Source organism: Tenebrio molitor, chromosome 4 (assembly GCF_963966145.1).
Source record: "Tenebrio molitor chromosome 4, icTenMoli1.1, whole genome shotgun sequence".
NCBI lineage: Eukaryota > Metazoa > Arthropoda > Insecta > Coleoptera > Tenebrionidae > Tenebrio > Tenebrio molitor.
Window position 1 is genome coordinate 13,165,376 of NC_091049.1, and position 22,694 is coordinate 13,188,069.

At 34.3% G+C, this 22,694-nt stretch overlaps 1 protein-coding gene across 6 annotated transcripts; it reads left to right on the forward strand.

Moving 5' to 3' along the window:
- Positions 1-226: 226 nt before the first annotated feature.
- On the forward strand, positions 227-22,270 carry LOC138127673 (putative nuclease HARBI1). Of its 6 annotated transcripts, none has more exons than XR_011158329.1 (7): positions 227-582; positions 635-837; positions 889-1,067; positions 17,066-17,352; positions 17,402-17,599; positions 17,661-21,704; positions 21,753-22,122. XR_011158329.1 is itself a non-coding variant. In XM_069043732.1 (7 exons), exons 3-7 carry the CDS (start codon positions 826-828, stop codon positions 18,055-18,057), a joined length of 1,065 nt encoding a protein of 354 aa, XP_068899833.1. In that variant the 5' UTR covers positions 242-540; positions 635-706; positions 762-825; the 3' UTR covers positions 18,058-18,141. The 6 variants fall into 6 exon arrangements, 3 of the variants coding, with proteins under 3 accessions (XP_068899833.1, XP_068899831.1, XP_068899830.1); XM_069043732.1 differs by lacking the exon at positions 21,753-22,122 and having other exon boundaries at positions 242-540; positions 635-706; positions 762-837; positions 17,669-18,141; XM_069043730.1 differs by lacking the exon at positions 21,753-22,122 and having other exon boundaries at positions 244-582; positions 635-706; positions 762-837; positions 17,669-18,141.
- The last annotated feature ends 424 nt before the right edge of the window (positions 22,271-22,694 follow it).

Genomic DNA, 22,694 nt, shown 5'->3' on the forward strand with positions numbered 1-22,694 from the left:
ACGCTCATATCATCGCCTCAGAGCTGTTTATAACTGGACTAACAACTATTTTGTTAAACATATCTTCCATTACTTGATAAAAGATTAGTACCTACTTACCTAAGATCTTCGCAATCTATTTGCATTCTCGGAGGTTATTTGCGATTCGCACCAAAATTCCAAAGTACTGAACAAACCATATTAAATCTTAACCATTATTGGATGTCTTCAAATATTTTTTCACGGCACGATGAATTATAATACGATTTCTCACTACTTACACCAGAATTTATTGTTCAAACCACAAACACGTGCGTGACATTCCGAACACCTGGACACAATAACAATGTTTAAAGGTTATGTCACAATTCTACAAACCACCCGCAGTCTGCCCGCAGTTTTGTGATGGAACAAATAAGCCAGGGCGATTATCGTTTTGTTTTAGTTATCGTTAATGAAGCGAAAATGTATTTGATAAATAATAAGCCAAAGCTTTGATAATTGACATTGAGTGTTCTTGTTTTTCGTTCGTTTTTGTGAACACTGAAAAATGAAATTTTGGTACGTTTGTAAAAATAAAGATAATAAATTCTCTTACCATCAGTAAGTATATGCTTATAAATTATTACCTATTTAATATTAAAAACATTTACAGGTTTACTACAAATCCAAACAGTTGAAATCAGTGGTTGAAAGTATGCCGACGTAAGGAAAATGATATTTTCAGGTACATACCTACACTCAGATTTGTAGCAAACATTTTGCTGCAACATGTTTTGCAGAGATACCATTTGGACGCTCAAGATTAATCAAAGGAAGAATTCCTACATTGTATCTGCAAAAATTATGTACAAAAAGGTAGGTTACTGTTTTATGAAAAGTGCACATTATTTGAAACTTACATTGTAGTGGAAGTGTTATGCATCAATTCCTAATGAAAGGTCCACATCAGCTGTGACAAATGTGGAAGTTACTACATCCTGCATCAGTTGGAACTCTTGGAAGTCAATAAATGTTACTAAAATGACTCCAAACAGTGCAGATTACATCACCTCTATGAGTACTCTATCTGTTAACCTAGAGAAAATGTTAGCCATTTGAAAGTAACAATTAATGAATATACAGGGATATTCACGAGTAATAATGGGCCTAACAACGTCCCGACGCAACCAAATAAACACATTTCTCAAACAAGTAGAAACCAATTAATCTTTTTATTTTTTAATCAATCCAAGACTGCTTTTATTAAGACAATTTTCAGTTGTTACGTGACATCTATCAAACCTAAAATGTATTTTTTCCGACGACCACTATGAAAAATGCGTAAATTCGCACAAATGACTATTATTGAAATTTGGCTATTGCATGCATATAGCGAACCCGTGTGCAATGAAACTGGTTAGCCACTCAGATACCTTCTAGCCTGTGCGCAATGAAATCATTGCACACAGGTGTAGTAACCATGGCCACCAATGTATGTTTTGTCCGCAGCTCTGTCGAATAATATTTGAAGTTTGAAGGAATACCGAATATTAGCGTTTTTTTTTTGTGGTCGTCGGAAAAATATCGTGTATACCACGTGTTGAAAATTCGAAATCTTTCATTTTCAACTCTTGATATACAATATACTATTGTGTTTAAATAAAAATAACCTAAAAAATTTATATTAATTTAGATGTCAACTAAAACGAACCATGTTTTAATATTTTTTAAATAAATATGAAGCCGATGAAAATGTATAACTGGTTGCATTTCAATGTTTGTAAGGCCCATTATCACTCGTGAATAATCAGTAGTAGTAATATGTATAACGAGTGACATGGACATTACCGATTTAATTAACTCGTTGCTATGATATTTGGAAATACAACTCGTGCTACGCTTCGCTTCGCACTCGTTATATTTCCAAAATCATAGCAACTCGTAAAATTCAGTCGAAATATATTCGGCACATGTCAATGTCAAGAGTTGTATTTTACATGAGAATTTAACAAACCAGAACCACAGACATTTACGAAAAGGTATTTATTAATTATATCAACAATGGTAATTTCTGCCACTGAAGTAGACCCCCATCTATTTGCTTGCATAATGACAAATTTAAACTGTCAAAAGCGAATTTGTTGATTTGGTGACAATTGAAGAGTTAGATGCAGAATAATCGCCTATTTATTTTGTACCTACAGAACAATCAAAAAAGCTCGCTCGTAATTGGCTGTTATTCAGTCCAATTCTTAACGTTCATTGGTTCTTTGACACGGGCGTTGAATTCTCCTGTATATGTACTATTGCGGGCAAAAAAAGTAGGACATCAACGTCATTGTCTTGACTTTTAATGCGAAATAACCCTTATCTAACCCTACTTTGAATTGATTGACGTTGTCACTAAGTATTGTAGGTTGTAGGGAATAATTATTGTAAGTATGCACGTAGTGAAAATTTATTTAATGCAAAGTCCCAATCAAAACCTACCTTTATCAAAAGAAGAGGGCATTTGGAAAAGGAAAATAGGAGTACAAAATAAATGTTTAAACTGTCAGCTAGAATAGTGTGAAAAAATGACAAAAAACCTTCAACTACCTACCTAAACAAAAGACATCCCAAAAATGTAAGACAGCAAATTAATTGTAACAGGGGCAAATGACTAATTTCTCGCTAAGTGATAGATGATTTTTCGTTTCAGAATCAATTTTGGTTACTGGCGGCACATTTATTTGGATTTAATCTCTCAATTCAAAGTAACCAACCTTGGGCATTCAAAATAACTTTTGAAAATTGTAGTGACACACAACATGAAAAACGTTATTTGCCTAAAAGTTCGAATTCTAGGGAGTAATTTATTTTTGACACGAATTTTTCAAAACTGACAGAAACTTGATGTCCCACTTTTTATGCTCCCAATAGTACAGGGTTATCCTAAATGATTGTAGTCGAAGTAGGCGTGAAAACTGAATGTAAAATTTATGGTTGCCGCTCCACATAAAAAACATCAAAATGATGTGAATAAGTGAGTACTATTGCGGCCAAAAAATTTCGTCCGTCACTTTCAAGGCCTTGACATAAAGTGTAAACTACCCTTAAGCACTCATAACCTCGCTTTTTTATCGTTATTTTGACAATCTGTCATTCAGTCCATCAGTTCAAATTTTGAGAATACAAAGGACAAGTTCCACTCTTACACAATCACCACACGACGCTTGTGGCACTAGAGGCAGACTTGCGACTATTTTTGGAGTACCAAATAGAGAACTGTGGAAATTATACGAGTAGGGGAGACTCGGGCAAGAAGAACCATGTGGGCAAAAAGAATCAGTCTATTATTTTTTACTTTAAATTTGCCGCTGCTTTGTTCTTATGTATTTCCGTTAGTGCCAGTCACTCTGCAGTGTTTGATGTGAGAAACGTTAAGGTAAGTTACTTTTTTCATGATTTACGCCCAAAACAAAGAGTATGTAGGTGCTGAATCGATGATTGTAGCTCAGACAAACCGAAATCATTTCTAAACGAAAAAAAAATGTCATTTCCGAACTTTTTTTGGTAAAAGAGGGTTTCGCGCTCTTCCTAACCTGAAACAGTGTTGCCATAGGAATAATTTCTTTCCTGTGAAATAAAATTAGTTACTTTCTATGTTTATCGGGCAAGAAAAACCAGGCAAAAGGAGCCGGCTCCAATTGCCCGGTTCTTTTTGCCCGTTATACGTTGTAACTTAGTGTTCATTATTCTGTATTCTATATTTAGAAAAAATGGTGTTCAAGTACAAACGCAAAACTAATAGAGCCCAGGGATGGACAGAAGAAGCAATGTATCGTGCAATGAATGCAATAAATGAAAAGGAATATTCAATACGAGGGGCCGCTGTAAGATTTGGAATTCCATATCCAACTTTAAGAAAACATGTAATAACACAATCTTCTAAAAAAGAACTTTGGGAGGTTTAGACCTGTATTCTCTGACGACATGGAGCAGCAACTTGTGAAACACATACAGGAAATGGATGCTCGTTTTTGTGGTTTAACTAAACAAGATTTATGCACCATAGCTTATGAATTTGCAAATCAAAATAATCTTGTTCATAATTTTCAAAACGAAAGAGCTGGGGAACAGTGGTATTCTAACTTTATGCAAAGGCACCCTGAATTAAGCCTTAGGGCTCCAGAACCTACGAGTATTGCGCGTGCATGCGGTTTTAACAAACCACAAGTGCAGTTGTTTTTTGACAACTTAAAAACAATTCGCGAAAAACATAATATTGAATTAGATAATATTTATAATGTCGACGAAACTGGAATCCAAACGTCAGCAAAAAAAACACCGAAAGTGATTTCGACAAAAGGAAAAAAACAAGTAGGCTCCATCTCGTCGGCTGAGAGAGGACAACTGGTTACAGCCTTATGCTGCTGTTCTGCTTCGGGAAAATTTTTTCCCAAGAAAAAAAAGAAACGCGAGATATTTGAACGGAACTCCTCCTGGAACCATAGATTTTGTGAGTCACAATGGTTGGGTAAACAGCGAAATTTTCTTGGAATGGCTAAAGTTTTTTGTAAAATCAGTAAGACCTACTTCAGAACAAAAGTGTTTACTGATTCTGGACAATCACGTTTCCCATCGATCTTTAGATGTATTGGAATACGCGTCACAAAATAATCTCGTTATTCTTTCTGTTCCGCCACACTGCACCCACAAACTACAGCCATTGGATGTAGCAGTATATGGACCACTCGGCAAATATTTTGAAAGAACAGTAGACAAATGGCAAAAACAACACCCTGCACAACATATCACGTTGTATGAATTGGTTGAATTATTTGGGTCGGCGTATCTACAAAGCGCCACTCCCCAAAATGCAATAAGTGGTTTTAAAAAGACCGGTCTATTAGATGGAGATATTGATGTATTCAGCGATATTGATTTTGCTCCGTCTAAGGTTACTGACAGAGTATGAAATCCAAGACAATGAACACGATCTCACTATTGCCGACAATAATCACAGTTCTCCAAATTTATCTATACCATCGTGCTCTACGCAAGAAATTATGGAGAAGACACAACGTTTTGAAAGTATTGAATGTTATGTGGAACATCGTACTCCTCCAACTTCGCCCATTCCATCATGTTCCATGAGTCCTACCCAAAAAATGACACATCACGTAGACCGCAGTCGTTCAGCCTCACCTATTCCTGGCTGCTCTTATCACATCAATGATGAAAATGTTAACATAGCTAACAAAGATGTAGCAAAATATCATTTTACACCAATTTATGCAATAAAACCTTTACCAAAAGCAGTACAAAATGAAACAAAAAGGAAGCGAAAAACTCAAAAGTCAGAAATACTGACCTCTACACCTGTTAAAGAAGCATTGAGAAATCAGAAAATAAAAACAAACCAAAAAGTGCCAAAAACTAAATTACATGATGAAAGGACAAATTCAACAAACAATAAAAAGTCAAAATTGACCAAGTCGAAGATACCCACCGAGATGATGTTTCAGTACCCTCAAGAACCCGTAAAAAAAGTAGATCCTAATGAAGAAAATGTACCCTGTCTTGTTTGTGGTGACACATACGGAAACTCTAAATCTGGCGAACCGTGGATGCAGTGTAATATGTGCCAGAATTGGGCACATCAGTTGTGTGCAAATTATAACACTGGCATCTACATCTGCGATAACTGCAAATCTTCGGTGTTAAGTAGGTACACTAAAATAAGAGTATTAATTGTAAATGTCATATGATATACCATGCGGTTCCTTGTGCCCAAAGACATTTTATATGAAGGTTACTTTTGCCCGAGGGAGTGGTTCCTAATGCCCATGGGTTTGGGCAAAAAGAACCAAATGTAACTTTTTGTTTATGTTTTTTTTTACAAGAATTTAATTTTTTGTTAATGTTTTTTTTAAGTAAATCTTATTTTGAAATGTATAAATTTTATTTTCCCGTTTTTCTAGCAATAAATAATGTCACCGGAGTTATTCGCAAGCGTTTAAAATAAAGCGGTTCTTCTTGCCCGAGTCTTCCCTATGCCGCAGTTTAAAAAAAATCAAACGAAAAACATTAAGGCAAAGACAAGGAGGTGGAACATTTATTTTTGTTTAAGTAGCTAAATCAAAAGATAAAATGAATGAAATTTAAAATTAATACTTGATCATCGCTCCATTGACGTCTATAACTCGCCTTACACGACGCGACATGGAGAGGCATAAATCTCGGTGATAATTCCTAAGTAATGATTGCCATGCATTAGTAATCGCAGTCAAAAGTTCTGCCCTATTCCGAATCACTTGTCGTCGCTGTTGCAAATTACCATGGATTTATTAGTACTGGATACGGGGTACAGCTATCATAGTTGAACAAGACGTACCATCTATTTCTGTCGCTCTCAACGCATTATCTGGGTATTAGCACTATCCTTTAGAGAGTCCCCCGATGCTGATTGGTTTAAATTCTCAATCTATCAATTATTTATTACACTCCTGTCATTCGTGTCATCTTTTTTCTAATCTATTTTTCTGAAGTTTGAATAGTTCCAGAGTATTTGAACCGTTAATTCTGTCGTAAGAATGACTAATTCGTCTAAAGCCAGGTATTTTTCACTCTAATGTGAAACACTGACACTGCTATTGGTAAAGATTTCACAAAAGGAAATCCAGGTTTGGACTACAAAGGTGAAGAGAATTGTCTGCCTTCAACGACTATACTTTTGCGAACCACTTAACTTTAATTTGTGCGTAAATTCAAACTCACAAGTATCCATGAAACCTTTGATTTTATATTACTAGATTGGCCACCTAAATGGAAAACCGTATGCAAGAAATTTTACTTTTGGATGCCACTGATAGAGAGCGTAGCAATCAACGAAACAAATTTTTACAGTCGACCGAATGAATTTGTGAGCACTAATTAGAGTTGATGAATATTCAGGCGAGCGGTTCTTTCTTTGCAACTTTTCACAGAATCACAGAAACAGCGTACGCTATCAAGGGCCGAGCCAAGCCAAGTAGTGGAGCAAAATCGGACTGAAATTATGACTTCTAGTGATTCCAAGGTATAACTAAATGAGACCGATACTATCTTGTAGAGGACATTTTGGGACATACGGAATGGTCATCTACAACTTTTTTTAATAAGACCGAACTTTGAAAACGGCTTTTATACGTAGTTGAGGTGTAATCCGAAACACTACGTTTCTCGTAACATTTAACGGTGTGTTAATTCAACTATTGAAGCTATAATTTTGATTTTTTGTATATTTATACTAAAAAGTACAGCGCTTCCAATAGTGAATTGAAAATTTCGCAAATATTGAGAGTTTTGAAAAAAATAATTAATAAATTTAGATGAATCAAAAATGCGCATAGTAAACTTCACTCTGCTGGGACCTATGTGAAATGTTGAAAATTTCGATACACATGCAGCGAGTCAAATGTAACTAAGATATCGGAAAAGTTTTTAACAAAAGAATTAATTCGGTGGCCTGCATACTTTTTGAGAAAATAATTATTTTTTATTCGACGAGTGAACGCGCGGCAGCTTCTGGCAGGCAGAAATAACACGGCACGCGTATTTAGTCGTCTATATCGATATAGATAGAGAGTGTAGCCGTGTAAAAACAATAATTGTAAAGTTTTGAGTAGGTAATATTTTTGTATTTTTGCTAAAATTTACCTACTTTAAATGCTTTCTTCTTGGTTATCCTCATCCTCATATAAACAAGAAACATTGTTCTGATATTTTTTGCAAGAACAATCACTACAGCATTTTAAGCCTTCCTTCATGCACATATGTACAATTATTGTTTTTTTTTTTTTTTTTTAAGAAGGATAGATAAGCTATGGTAGATACTTTCACACCATTACCAAAAAAGGTTGTGGTATTCGCTCCACCTTAGGAAATAATTTCCACGCAAAATTAACGTCTTGGGAGTAACCATAATCTTCAGAAGAACAAAGTACGGGGTCATTATAAATGATTGTCTCATCGCAGTAGGCGTTGGTGACGTAGTTGAATGTGCCGCAAGCTTTATAACATGAGTGAGACTAGCATCCCCGATAGGTAGTGCTGCTGGCGGTAGTGTAAATTTGTCTACACTAGTACTAGTACTAGTACACTATTGTCTAACGTTGCGAAGCTAGAGGCACATCCCAAATTTGTGTGGGTTTTCAACGCCAACTGCGATGGGACAATCATTTATAATGATCCTGTATATAAGGTGCTGCTTTTTTTCGGTTCGGGTCTTTTATTAGGTTTGTCATATTTTTCAATATTGTGAAATGACACTCCAATGTATCAGCCTTTAAAAGGAATATTCAATTACTTTAGGGATTTCATTATTTGGTGTTAAACTATCACATTTTTCTTGAACAAAGACCAAAGCGGTGGGTGGTATTTTTTTCGTCAATATAGTTTACTGAGGTCACCTAGTATAAGAGTTTCATGCTTTACAAGGATATGTTCTTCAACGTAATTCACAACTTGCAACCATGCTTCCTAGGACAATGACATTAGAAAACTGATAAACATTTTTTGCACGGACCAATTATGCCAAAATAATAAATGTATGTGCATGAAGGAAGGCTTAAAATGCTGCAGTGATTGTTCTTGCAAAAAATGTCACAACAATATTTCTTGTTTAGGTATATGTATGAGAATGAGGATGATGACTGCATGTGTATCGAAATTTTCAACATTTCACATAGGTCCCACCCGAGTGAAGTTTACGATGCGCTTTTTTGATTAATCTAAATTTATTAATTATTTTTTTCAAAATTATCGATATTTGGGAAATTTCCAATTGACTGTTGGGAGCGCTGTACTTTTTAGTATAAATATACAGAAAATCAAAGTTATAGCTTCAATAGTTGAATTAACACAGCGTTAAATGTTACGAGAGACGTAGTTTTTAGTACACATCAACTACGTATAAAGTCCGTTTTCAAAGTTCGGTCCTATTAAAAAAAGTTGCAGATGACCATTCCTTATGCCCCAAAATATCCTCTATATTATACAAGATATTATAGATCTCATTTAGTTATACCTCGGTATCACCTACCCTCAGAATAAAAACCTTCCTTCATTTCGCTGTTATCTATCTTTAACAGTTGCCTCTATTTGCGGCCACTTTTCCATAAGCAACGGTATTCCATCGTGTAGAGAAAAAAGTTAGCTTTATTTTGATATAATTTATGAGGATAGGTTATGATATGAACGTATAAATTAAACAGAGACGTACCTGTTTACACCCGGTTGCCAAAAGTTTGGGGCCAAGTGAGAAATGGCAACCCAAACTTTTTAAGTTCTTTACACATCTCTCTTTGAAATGAATTATAATTTATCAAAAACGAGTGAACGAAATTGTTTGCAAAAAAATAAATTAATTTAATTTTAATTAAAAATACTTGCGGCTAAATTTTCATAGGCAACACGGCAATTATTGTGAATAATTAGTTCCTCATTTTAATAAAGTATTATATTGATTTGCTCACAATAAAATAATATGTACATAGTAGTCATAGTTGCGATTGTAGAAAAAATGTTGTGTGTGTTGCGAGCGCAAGTGTACTATTGGGAGCACGGAAATTCGGGCAGACTTGAAATTTGACTGATATAAGATGTGAAATAGGCTTTAGATGCTAGACGACTTAATAAACCTCATTTTAATATCTACTATTGTTGCATGTCATTTTGACAATTGCATTCATCAATCCTGAAAAGTTGCAAGTGCTTAGATGTGATTTTCTGGAAACTAAACAGTCTTTTATTAAACTTTGGAAATTACAGTCGCGGACAAAAAAATAGGACAATATTTTTTTGCTAATGTAAGGCTCTATACTATTTCTATGGTTACTATTAAAATATTTATTTATTTATAAGCCAGGTTTACTTAACTCAATTTTAGTTAAATTTCGTAATAAGACTTGTCCCACTTTTTTCTGTCGGTGACTGTAATAACTAAAATGTAAAATAATTGTGTATAACTGTGTTTATTTCGTCAAAATTAATTGTTATGACATTTATGACAATAAAGCTTAGACTACATTGGGTTTTTTTAAATGACATATAAATAGCTGCCCGAAATTCCATGCTCCCAATAGTACATTGTCAATCTTTCAATCAACAATGTATCACTTTGCGTTCTTAAACGTTAATACACAAAGAACTGCGGGGTGATCAAGAAGGACTGTTTAAGTTGGTAACACTGGATCGTATTTTAAATCGTATAACAGGAGTAACTTCTGGTTGTTGGTGGCTTATCGTTGTTAATGATATACCTATATCAGATATTTGTCAAATAAACCAACAAAACATATCCAGTTGCAGTGTTATAAATAACCGAATTAAAAAAATTTCTTAATTGTACTGCCAACTTAAACAGTCCTTCTTGATCACCCGGTACATATTTCGTGTTAGTTTCCTGAGATACATAACGTGAAAAGGCAACAAACAAACAGTTACCATTGAAACTCGGGAATTAATTTTATAATAATTTTTTAAACTAAAACAATGATTTAGTGATTACAGTATGAAATAAATCGTATTGCGTTATAGGTCCAGTAATATTTTAAACAGTAATTCGTCGCCTCGTCTGTTCCCGTCGTGTTCTGGGAATATTTCGAATTTCGACTCGATAGTGTGATACTCCCGTGCGATACTCCGAACTCCGCGCTTTATTTAAGTTACGACAAGCTTACTCTGGCGACAGAAACGTAACGAATTCACACAGCGGCAATAGGCGCTCCCTCTGGTATCCGCATCCAAAAGTTTGCAGAAAACTGGTTCCATTGGTGGCCAATCTAGTAATATAAAATCAAAGATGAAACTTACAAAAAAACACCAAAATAAATATTAGTCGTAACAGATTCTTATATTTATTCATTATTAAATAATACAACTTTGTTAAGTTTACTTCTTATCTTGTTTTTGTTTAGAGCTTTTGCAGTTTTCTTACATTCGTAGTGTATTTCCCTTTTCCGTCAACATGTTGTTGGATCATATTTACATGTCGTTTTGCATTTCGAGGGCTACTAAAATGCTCTACTGTTACATCTGCATTATATCTCGAATCTACTGATTGAGTAGCCGTCGTTTTATTTTCTAACAATTTTTAAAAATAGGTAAGTAAGTTATGAAAGAGAAATTAAATATTTAAGTTTTATACGCTCTACCTTTGTTGCCACTACAATATCCTTCTGCGAAATTGAGATTAAAGGGGGCATTAGTTGTGGTAGGAAAATTCAGGTATTGTGAAAATACCTATACAAACCCTTTTTAAAATTTTGTATTGTTTTTTACATTCATCATAATCAGAATTCCGAAAATGTTTTGAACAAATAACCGCATCTTTTGCAACTTTGATTGTCTCTTCCGCACTGATATCCATTTGTTTCTTAAGAAGGTTTCTTTTGGAAAACTGAAATCATTTTCTCACCCAGGTCTTGGGTATTTGTAAAGAATCGTCTATTTTAGGTACAGTCGTTGACCAAAATAAAATAGGACAAAGTAAATTTCAATTGTGTAATTCGATATTTTTGCGAAATCCATCTCTTAGGAAACAAAAGTGTCAAAAATAAAAAAAACTATTCTGATAAGTGTCATCATTCGACAATATTTCAAAAACTCACAATCATTCAATTGAACATAGTGACCACAGACAATTAAACTATAGTAAGACACTTCAATCCCATATAATAACGTTGGAATAGCTTCGACAGTGCTGCTCCGCACGCAATTGGCCAAAACATTCCTTCGTATTTATTCGTAAAATTTCGATTATTACCGTTGTATTTAAAAGAGTCAAAAATATTTGTCAAATACCTGACATTTTTCTGAAAAAATAAAAATATGAGACTTTCTATGAATGAAAAGGTAGGAATTACTTACATTTATTATATTATTAAGTAATTATAATATCCAACGTTTTCAGTAATGAGAAGTTGCCAATAAAAAAGCAGTAAAGAAAGGAAAAAAATAAAGAAAGTCAACTTTTTCGGCAGTTTGTAAATGTGCTACCTAATTTAGAAAGGTAAAAATTTAAGTAGTGAAACTGGCTTCGTAATAAAGTTATACTTTTAGTTTCAAGACAAAAAGAAATCAAATAGTGTGTGCCCCCGGTGACGAAAAGAGTACAAATATTTGCATACATATTTTGCGGCATAAGTGGGAGACTAATGGGTAAAATAAAATTTAAATGCATAGTACCTGCCTGCAAATCAACCTACATTGCCGGGGCCGTAAATAATTTACATTTTTTTGCTTTTCCATCTTCAGACATTGAAAAAAATCGGTGGATTGAGGCAATAAATAGTTTTTTCTAATTTTGACATATAAAGTGACACTTTTCAAAATTAATTGACGTTTGGAAACGTCCCACTTTTCGTAACTGGTTACGAAAAGTAAAATCTTTCCTAACTGGTTAGGAAAAATTTATTGTATCATCAATTTGACACTGTCATATTTTTTGTTTTTAAGCAAAATAACCGTGCCTACTTACCTACTTGATATTTTAACACAATAATAATTTATTATTAATGAAATTCATTACTTCGTTTAACGTTTGAAGAAACTTTTTTTTGTCAAAATTAGAAAAAATCTTGTATGTAACACGCTAGGAAATGCAATTTTGTGTAACTCGTGTGATTTTGCGAGATCTCGCTGCGCTCGTCCCGCAAATATTCCACTCGTTACACAAAATAACGCATTTCCTAACTGGTTACATAAATAGCTATTTCACCAACCGAAATTTCAGCCGATTTTAAAACAGGGCATATTTGTCAAAATCATTTTAGTAATAATTGCTTTACAAGTACACAACACTCGAGGATACATAAATACGTTGTTCCCACACTATTTTCCGGAGATTATGAAAACGTTGATAATGTAAATATATTTAACAATCCCGCCATTTTGAGCGATCAGTATATTTGCCGTAAAAGAAAACGAGTAGATTCGAGTTGTTTCCCTGTTGAACGACTAGACGATACTTCTGAACCTAAAAGACACCATCCAGCTGCTTTACTACCATTAGGGGCATCTAAATCTGGTAACACAATGTTAAAGAAAATCGATTGTAGTAGAATCAAAAATTTAACTCACAGGGAAAAGAAAATGTATTACATCAACAGATCTCAACAACAAACCATTTCTAAATTAAAATTCCATCTGAGAAAAGTTACAGATGTTAAAAAAAAAGTAAAAATCCTTGCTCAGAATAAAGTAATTCAATACTTGGAGAAAAATTTTAATTCAGTAGGCACCGAATTTATATCATCTCAATTTAAGAACATAAAAAAAAAGAATCCGTCTTGGACAATTGATAATAAAACTTTTGCTCTTGCACTTTATAAACGTGGTCCGAAATGTTACAGGTTTTTAAAAAAAAATTTGAAATTGCCATCAAAATCGACATTATATAAATTTTTTAAAAATATACCGTTTGAAACAGGAATAAACGAAGAAATTTTTCTCAAACTTAAAACCAGAATTGAAAAAATGAAACCTATTGAGAAGATATGTAAATTAATGTTTGATGAAATGGCGTTATCCACCGATTTAACTTATTCAAAATCTGATGACAAAATTGTAGGTTATGAAGATTTAGGTTCACTAGGAAGAAATAAAAATCTTGCAAACCATTCTTTGGTTTTTATGGTACAAGGTTTATATTCAGGATGGAAGCAACCCATATCATATCTTTTTGCAAAAAACACTGTAAAAAGTAAATATTTAAAAATGTTAATAGCAGAAATAATTAAAAAATTGCAAGATGCGGGACTAACAGTTGTGTGTACTGTTTGTGATCAAGCTGCTACAAATGTCAGAGCACTGCAGTTATTAAAGTTAGACTCTAATACACATCCAACAAAACCTTATTTTAAAGTAAATTTTAAAAAAATAGTTTGCCTTTTCGATGTTCCTCACTTGCTGAAATCTTTACGTAATGCTCTTTTGAAGTATACAGTTTATTATGGAGAAACTAAAAAAGCAAAATTTACTTATTTAAGACAAGCTTATGAATTTGACAAAAGTAGACGATTTCAAATTTTACGTAAAATTAGAGAATGTTTTCTCTATGTGAACAGGCACACGTTATTAAAAATGAAAGTATCCATCGCTGCAAAAACGTTAAGTTCTACTATGGCGGCTGCAATAGAAACATTAGTTGATTGTGGAAAAAACATTCCTAGTGAGGCTATTGAAACGGCATGTTTTATTCAAGACGTTAACAATTTATTCGATAGTTTTAATTCTACTGGTATACGTGTAAATAAATACAATCCTCGATACAGATGCGCCCTTACAAAGAATTCTTTTCACTGGCAGTTTTGGGAAAGTATGAAGGAAAAAATGAAATCGTGGCCATTTTATGATGAGACAACCGGCCAAACAAAGTCAACTATGCCTTTTAAACATGGATGGCTGAACAATATTGAGGGTAGGTATAAAGTTAATTTGGCATATTTGTAATGAAATTGGTTTTAAATTTTTGCGTACACGAATGCTCAACCAGGACCCTCTTGAAAATTTATTCTCTATTATTCGTCAATATGGGGCTGCCAATGTAAACCCTACATGTTTTCAATTCATTTCGGCATTAAAAACATCTATTCTCCATAATTTAGTGGGTTATAAAAGCTATGGAGAAAATTGTGAAGACGCTGCAAGTCATCTTTTGGACAATTTGAGGCATTTCTTATCTGTCGATAAATTAAAAGTAAAATCTGAAGTCCTAGAAGAAAATGAGAACGAATTATTATCTTGCAATGTTTCTGTGGTGGAAAACAATATGACTTTTAACGATAAATTTGACTTGCAGGCAGTATCATATGTAGGGGGTTTCTTAATTTCTAAATTTAAAAATGATTGTGATGAATGCCAAAAATGCTTATTTGCCCAAAATACGGATGTTCAGCATATTTTTACTCTTTATAAGGAGCATGACAAGTCAAAATTGAAATTAAAATATATAACAGAAGATTTGTGTGTTTGTGTTGCCAAAATTTACGATCTAAGTGTATATTACTTGAATAAATTTGGGGAAGTAAATTATATTGGAAAGAAATTACGGATCGCCTTAGAACGAAAAATTAATTTTTCATGGTTTACGTGTACAAGCCATTTTCTGGACATTAAAACAAAATTGTTGGATGCAGCAATCAATTTGATAATTTATAAAAAACTGCAGGATGTAAGAAGAGAATTCGAAAGAAAAAATCGGCAAAGACATGTTAGGAAGAAAATGGGAATTTTTCAGAACATTTAATTTTAGTTGGTTCCAGTTTTTAGTTTAATTCATTTATTGTTAATTTTTTTATTACACAATTAATAAAACGTTGTATATTTTAAAGACATTTTACATTTGAAATTAATATTAAATGAGGACAAAATTATTAAGTTAAACAACTCCATCAAGCATGCTTTATAAAATTAGTTCGGCCAACTGCTCACGCCGCGCTGGAATCGTGTTTCCAAGAATTGGGTAGCTATGCGACGTCTTACTATAGTTTAATTGTCTGTGATAGTGACAGTGACGAGATGACAAGTGAAAAAACACAACCTAACTTTTTGTAAATCATTCGTCAAGTCAAATCAAGTTGTTGTCTGAGACACATACGCCTCAGTTACACTACACAAATCTTTGAATTGTAAAACTGTCTAAGGTAACACTTTGTCCTATTTTATTTTGGTCAACGACTGTACGTACAGTCGATGGACAAATAAAACTGGGACAAAAATGACAATCACATAAGTCAAAATTTACAAATTTGCATCGTTTAATTGTGGCTTTATCACAAATAGGTTAACTTTGGTATGACATATTATATAGACACTGACAAATATATTGACAATTCAATGGTCTGATTTACATAGATTAAATTTTAAGTGGCCCAGTTTTATTTGTCCACCGACCGTACCAGTCAAAAGATAAGTCTTGTCTTGAAGAACTAAGTATAAGGAGTAGAACAAATTCTGCAGTTTTCGTTATTGCAATTATTCTATTTTACGAATGCAGGAATAATGTTAGAAATTAAAACATCAAGTTTTATGACAGTTCAGACCACAGGTTCAGACTTTCGAATTAATTTCAGAATTGACATTTGCGAAACATCAAAACGACATACGTATTGTAATAACAGAGAGAAACATATTTTAATACAGGTTAGAATGAAATGGAGGAAGGTACCGGAGTCTGTGATATGTTTTTTCAAAGTTGACATATGTTTATAGGGTATTGCCGTATCCAGTACTAATAAATCCATGCAAATTACGAACCAAAAGTCCCCATAGGGTTCAAATCTGGACTGCGTCTCGGCCAATCAAGAACGTTTATGTTATTATTCCTGAACCATTCTGCTACCCTATGTCCTGTATGCACTGAACAATTGTCTTGTTGAAATATTAAGTTAAAATTCGGAAAAATTCTTGAAACTGAAGGCAGCATCACGTCAGGATCCTAACACAAACATCACTGTTGAGCCGATCTTCTACATGCAACATTACCCCGGGGCTATCTACTGAAATCCACGCCTATATGTTTGCCGAAAATCGACCAATCCTTTCCGTTGTCTGGATATACGGTTCACCATATCGTTAGTTCCTTGGTCTCTAGACTCTTAGGGCCAACTGCACCGCTTATACTTAAAGCTGTAAGTTCAACTTATTAGCTAAGGTGAACTGCACCGTAACAGAAGCGTTACTTAAGTATACCTTATATTGAGTGGTACCTAAACCTCCACTCAAGTTCCACTTTGGAAAACGTTATGTCAAATCTGACAGTTTGAAGTGTAATTTTTAATTTATAATTATGAATTTAATAATGAATGTGGAACTGTTTGACGATTTGGAAGAAATAGAACTAATTGAATTTGGTATTCCTCGAAATGTTAACATCAGAGCAGATCATTTTAATAACTTGCCAGATTACAAATTTTTTAAAAAATTTCGCCTTACCAAAGAAAGTGTGATGAAAATTTTGCCTTTGCTAGAAAATCAACTGGAGTTTCCTTTGGACATGTAATATATTTTTATTAAAAAAAATATCATAATTTACAGAAAATTCACGATTAATCTTTTTTTTTAACATGTCTTGTAGCAATCAGTGTATATCACCACTAAATCAGTTGTTAACCATGTTAAGATACTTTGCCACTGGAAGCCATATAGATAGTGTCGCTGACTACATGGGCATGGACTCTACAACGGCAGGCAGAATAATACACAAAGTATCGCGGGCTGTTGCATCTTTATACAGAAGATTTATTAAATTTCCTTCGACCGAAGAAGAGAAAGGAGTGACCAAAGAAGATTTTTTTCGAGCTGCTAGATTTCCAAATGTTGTGGGAGCTTTGGATTGCACACATATTAAAATAAAATCACCTGGTAAAAATGTCATGTATGGTTTTCTCTTTCTGCAGAAATTATTTCATAGGTGGTGAGGATGCTGAAATATATAGAAACCGAAAAGACTTTTTTTCTATTAATGTTCAAGCCATTTGTGATTCGGATAATAATTTCTTGGATGTTGTAGCACGATGGCTAGGCTCTTCTCATGATAGTACAATATTTAATAACAGCAATATCAAAGCTCGTTTTGATGCAGGAGAGATGAAAAATTGTATTTTACTAGGTATGCCTGTTTAAATTATTCCTAATCTATTTATATTTTGAATTACTACCTGACTTCGAAGGTGATAAGGGATATCCTTTAAAAAAATATCTGTTGTAAATCCGTTGACTCCTCCAGAGCAATTATATAACGAGGCACACATAAGAACACGAATGAAAATTGAATGCACTTTTGGGATCGTAAAGAGAAGGTTTCCTGTATTAGCGTATGGATGCAGATTAAAATTGAAAAATGTTTTGCCGGTAGTTATAGCCACTGCTGTATTGCATAACATTGCAAGAGCAAATAATGAAGACGAACCTGGGATAGATGGAGAAGATGTGGATGAGAATGAATTAAATAGGTTGATTGATGATGGTCACATCCGGGTGCAACCAGCACATAATGAAATAATGAATAACGGGAATGCTTATAGTTATAGAAGACAACTTATTTTAAATTATTTTGCAGGATTATAATTTTTTATAATATAGAATTGGGTACGTAGTTTTAAATATTTTTACTTGTAACTGGAAATACATAAATACAATACTTTAATCCAATGTATTTTTTAAGCGTTTTAGCTGCATTTCTTTGATCTCAATGTCCAACTGCAGTGACCTTTTTCTCAACTGATGTTCTTCATTATCTCTTGCTTCTTTTGAATTGATTATTTCTGTTTCCCTTCTTAGGTACGCTTCTTTCAAAGAAGCTAATTCCGAATATTGTTTGGACAGAAAGTTCGTATGAATAGGAGTTACCACTCGGGGTCTTCTTCTGTCGGTTTTAAATCTTAATTTTTTGGAAGGTGCATTTTTTATGTCACCTGGTTTGTACGAGTTCCAATCGTTTTTGTTCTGACTGCTGTTGGAAACCTCTTGAGACAAAGGTGAACCCACCAGTTCATTAGAGGTGGAAGACCGTGCATGATGATCTTCTTTCGTCGAAACATCATTATTATTTTCCTCTTCGAAAAGGTTTTCCATATTATCCTCTTCTATTATCTCAAAGGTAGCATCCCCACCAAACTCATCTGGTAGATCCTCTATAGTTTTTTTGTTAGTTATGTTCATAACAATATCCAAACAAGGATCCACTTGCGGAGGAAAAGAACCTCCACCAGTTGCCCGTATTTCTTTTTTATTACTTGCCGCTAGTTTTCGAACAAGCATTTTCTTATTTTCATAGCATTTCTTTAATGATTCCTTCTCCCGTAAAACTCCATGAGGGGTTTGCGAATTGAATTCTTGTGTAATCCGATCCCATGCGGCATTTTTTTCTGTCCAGGTTAATGCGTTCGTTTTCTTACATTCAATTGTATTTTTATATTTGGCGACAATGTTCATTAACAGAAGTTTTTCTTCAGAAGTATAGTTTGCCTTTCTTTTTCCTTTCTCCATAATTTTAATAGCACTGATCAATGTTTAACTATGTAATTCAGTAATGACAGCTAGTGACAGGACGCTTGTATTATGTACCTAGATTTATAGAAAATCACAAACGCACGCATACTTACCTAAGTATCACAAACATTGTAATGGTGCAGTCACTCTTTAATAAGTGGATCTTATTTATCTAAGTGACACTTACATAAGTAACACTTGAGAACATATACGGTGCAGTTGGCCCTTAGACGGCCATTTGGACACGACTGAAACACTTTTTCATCTGAAAAAATGACTTGCGCCCAAAAAGCGTCGTCTCTTGCTAGATGGTCCAAACAAAATGCCATGCGGGCCTCCCTATGCATAGGTGTAAGGCTTAATTTTCTTGCCGCGATATGGTTCTTAAGCTCGCTTGTTCTTACACGACGGCGAGCGGTTCTAAAGGAACCTGGGAAACCGCTTGTATTTACCGCTTCAAGAGCCGTCATAAAAGGACTATTGCGTAATCTATTGAGAAGCATATTATCTTCTTCTGCAGTAGATGTCTTAGGCCTCCCTGAGTCTTGGCGTCTTTCAATAGTTTCATTTTGTCTCCATTTCTGAGGATTTGAGGAATGGACGAAATTGTACTTTTAGGTATTCGAAGGTCCATCGAAATCTCAACTTGGGACATTCCTCTTTGTGCAAGAGTTACTATTTGTGTTTATTATCGTAATATTAATAACATAATTACATAAACATTTTTGTTTTATAATACAAAAATTTCCGATAATATTGCGGAATCTGGAAAAGTGCCCCGAATGCTTGCAGCGTTTCCACGTTGAATGGCAAGGGAAATCCTCTCGAAAAGGAATTTCTTTGATTTTGAATCGCCTGATTCCGTGATAAGTCGGTTTCCGATGACATTAATGAAATCGATGGCTTCTTTGCACCAAGGGCCTAAGGTTTCAAATGCTAAACCTATTAACTATTTTAATTTTATTAAAATTTGATACCGCTGGCATTTTGCTTGACTTTCAAAAGTGACAAGTAAAAAGATCAATCATAATCACAATAAGGAATGGACTACACCGATTTTTTTGAAATGACGGAAAAATGACGGACGAAATTTTTTGGCCGTCATAGTACCTACACACCGTTCACACAAAGGAGTTAAATTGGGTGCAAAGCAACTCAATATTTCTGGATTCAATCGTTAACTTACAAAAATAAATAAAAATTTCATCACCGCACTTTTCACCTAAAAAATGACAAGTGTCAGCGACAAAACCGACAGTTCAGTTCACATGAAAGCGGCAAAAATGTAATAACATGGGGATGGCCTACTTCGACTACAATCATTTAGAATAACCCTGTACTATGGCAGACAAAAAATTTCGTCCACAACTGTCATTGCACTCACGTATGCTCTAAAGCAGCCTTTAGGAACGAATAACCTCACTTCACATGTTGACTGTTGACAGTTGACATTGTATCGATGTTCTTAAGGGTGACAGAAAGGCGGTCTCTATAGAGACCGCCTTGGTGACAGTAATAAATTTCAAACTGTAATTTGCAAACGTCAATCATAGTGACAATAACGGTTAAACTACACCCAATTTTTGTGAAATGACAGGAAATGGGTGGATGAAATTTTTTGGCGGCAACAGTAGGTACACTCTAATGGTGTATATGCCTAAATAGTTATTTGTATAGCAAGGCTGCGAAATCCTACTTTGACGAACTGAGAGAAAAATTGTCGTCAAGGCCGCTTTGCGGCCGAGACGAGACAATCTCGAGATTGTCAAAGGATTTCGTAGCCAAGGTGTACACAACATTTTGTGTGCAACCCGAAAATTTGTAATTATAAAATGAACAAGTAAAATTTCCTTCACTGTCAATAAAAATAAAGTCGGCCTACATACCTCCAGGTCGCTATGGAAACGACATAAATAAAACAATTCATTTTGAGAAAAATTGGAAAAATGTCGCAAGAAAATTACAACGTTTTTGTTCCGTCTACTTCCCCGGAGTTAAAAAATATTGCAGATTGTGTAGTGTCCAATTTAATACCAGAAAAGTCCAAACGGCAGTACGATAAGTGTTACAATGACGTTAAAGAGCGGTGTAATAAAAATAATGTGAAAACGGTGTCGGAGAATGTTGTTTTGGCTTATTTAATGGAAAAATCAAAAACTGTGAAAAGTTCAACTTTATGGAGCACATATTCAATGTTGAAGCTCACGCTGAACATACGGGATGACATTGGTGTAACGAAGTTTCTGAAATTGGTACCTTTTTTGAAAAAAAGTCAGTTGGTTATCAGGCGAAAAAGTCTAAGGTATCGACACGAGACCAGATCAATCTGCCCTTTTTTAGGTCATTTTAATCATGGGAATATCAGGAGCCATGCGAAGAGACGAACTAACCAAAATGTCTATCGATGACCTCAAGGATGAACATTCTGTATTAATAGTGGCCGTTCCTGACACAAAACTGGCATAAAACGAACTTTTACTGTCACCAATCCAGAATTTGTAAGATTATACCGCAAATATGCAGCTCTTGTTCCGTGTACTCATCCAGAGTTAAAAAAATATTATAAATTGTGCAGTGTCGCTTTTGAAACCTGAAAAATCGAAACAGCAATATAAAAAATGTTACAGTGACTTTGAGACTGATGTAACAAGAAGAATGTGAAAACCGTGTTGGATAATGTTGCATTGGCTTACCTATTTACTGGAATTTATTTATTGTGGCAGGTAAATGTTAAATTCTGTTAAGATAAGTTATCATCTGCTCCCTCTTAGGTTGTTTTAATCGTGGAAATATCAGATGCCGTGCGAAGAGACAAATAAACCAAAATCATTCATGAAGCGACCACTCCATTTGAAATTGGCGGGAACTTCAAACCAGATGAAAATTCTGTACTAATAGCGGCCGTTCCTGACACAAAAACTGGCATAAATGAAACTTTAACTGTACCCAATCCAGATTTTGTAAGATCACATGGCAAATATAGAGATAGATATGTTGTAATTGTGATAATAAATAAATATTGAAATGACTTTTACTTTTACGGCCGTCGTCAAGGCAACGGCTGCGAAATTCAATTTCGCGGCCTGCTCAAGGCACGCGAAGTGCTCATTTCGCGTACGGTTGCACACAAATGTTATTTTTAATGCAGCACGTCAGACATCATTATCTGCATTGCCATATTGCCCTCTACACCAAGGTCAAGATTGAAGAAAAATTGTAATAGTCATCGAAGTGCTAAGCGGCACTGTGACCACATCAGAAAAAAGTTTATTACATTAAGAAAGCAAATGAAGAAAATAAGGAGACAAAACCTAGCACTTAGGCGGAAAGTAACATTATTGCAAAAATTAGTTGTGCATTTAAAAGAAAAAAATACGTTATTGGAAAATGGATAAATTGCTTTATTGGTATAATAGTAAGAATAAATTCTTGCGACTTTCTTTATTGTTTAACAGCAAGGAGCCTCTGCTTCAATGGTAGCAATGGTGCAAAGAATGTTGAACGGCAAAAAGATAGAAATATTCGCCAAGTGTCAGAGCTTTTGCGGTTACATTACATTTCTCTAGTCCAAAGGCTTAGGCTCTGTTTGTGAGGCCGATGCAGCTAAGCCATAAAACGACCGAAGCGCTGACAGATTCCAGTGCGTCCAAAACATTTCATGAATAATTAATTATTAGCAGAAGAATTAATATTTCTAAGAAGATGAACTTTTT

Coding starts and splice junctions, on each gene's coding strand:
- LOC138127673 (XM_069043729.1), top strand. CDS start 751: ATGTTTTGCAGAGATACCATTTGGACGCTCAAGATTAATCAAAGGAAG. Junction 838..888: donor CAAAAATTATGTACAAAAAG/GTAGGTTACTGT, acceptor CTTACATTGTAG/TGGAAGTGTTATGCATCAAT. Junction 17,600..17,668: donor GAAAAATTGTATTTTACTAG/GTATGCCTGTTT, acceptor GAAGGTGATAAG/GGATATCCTTTAAAAAAATA.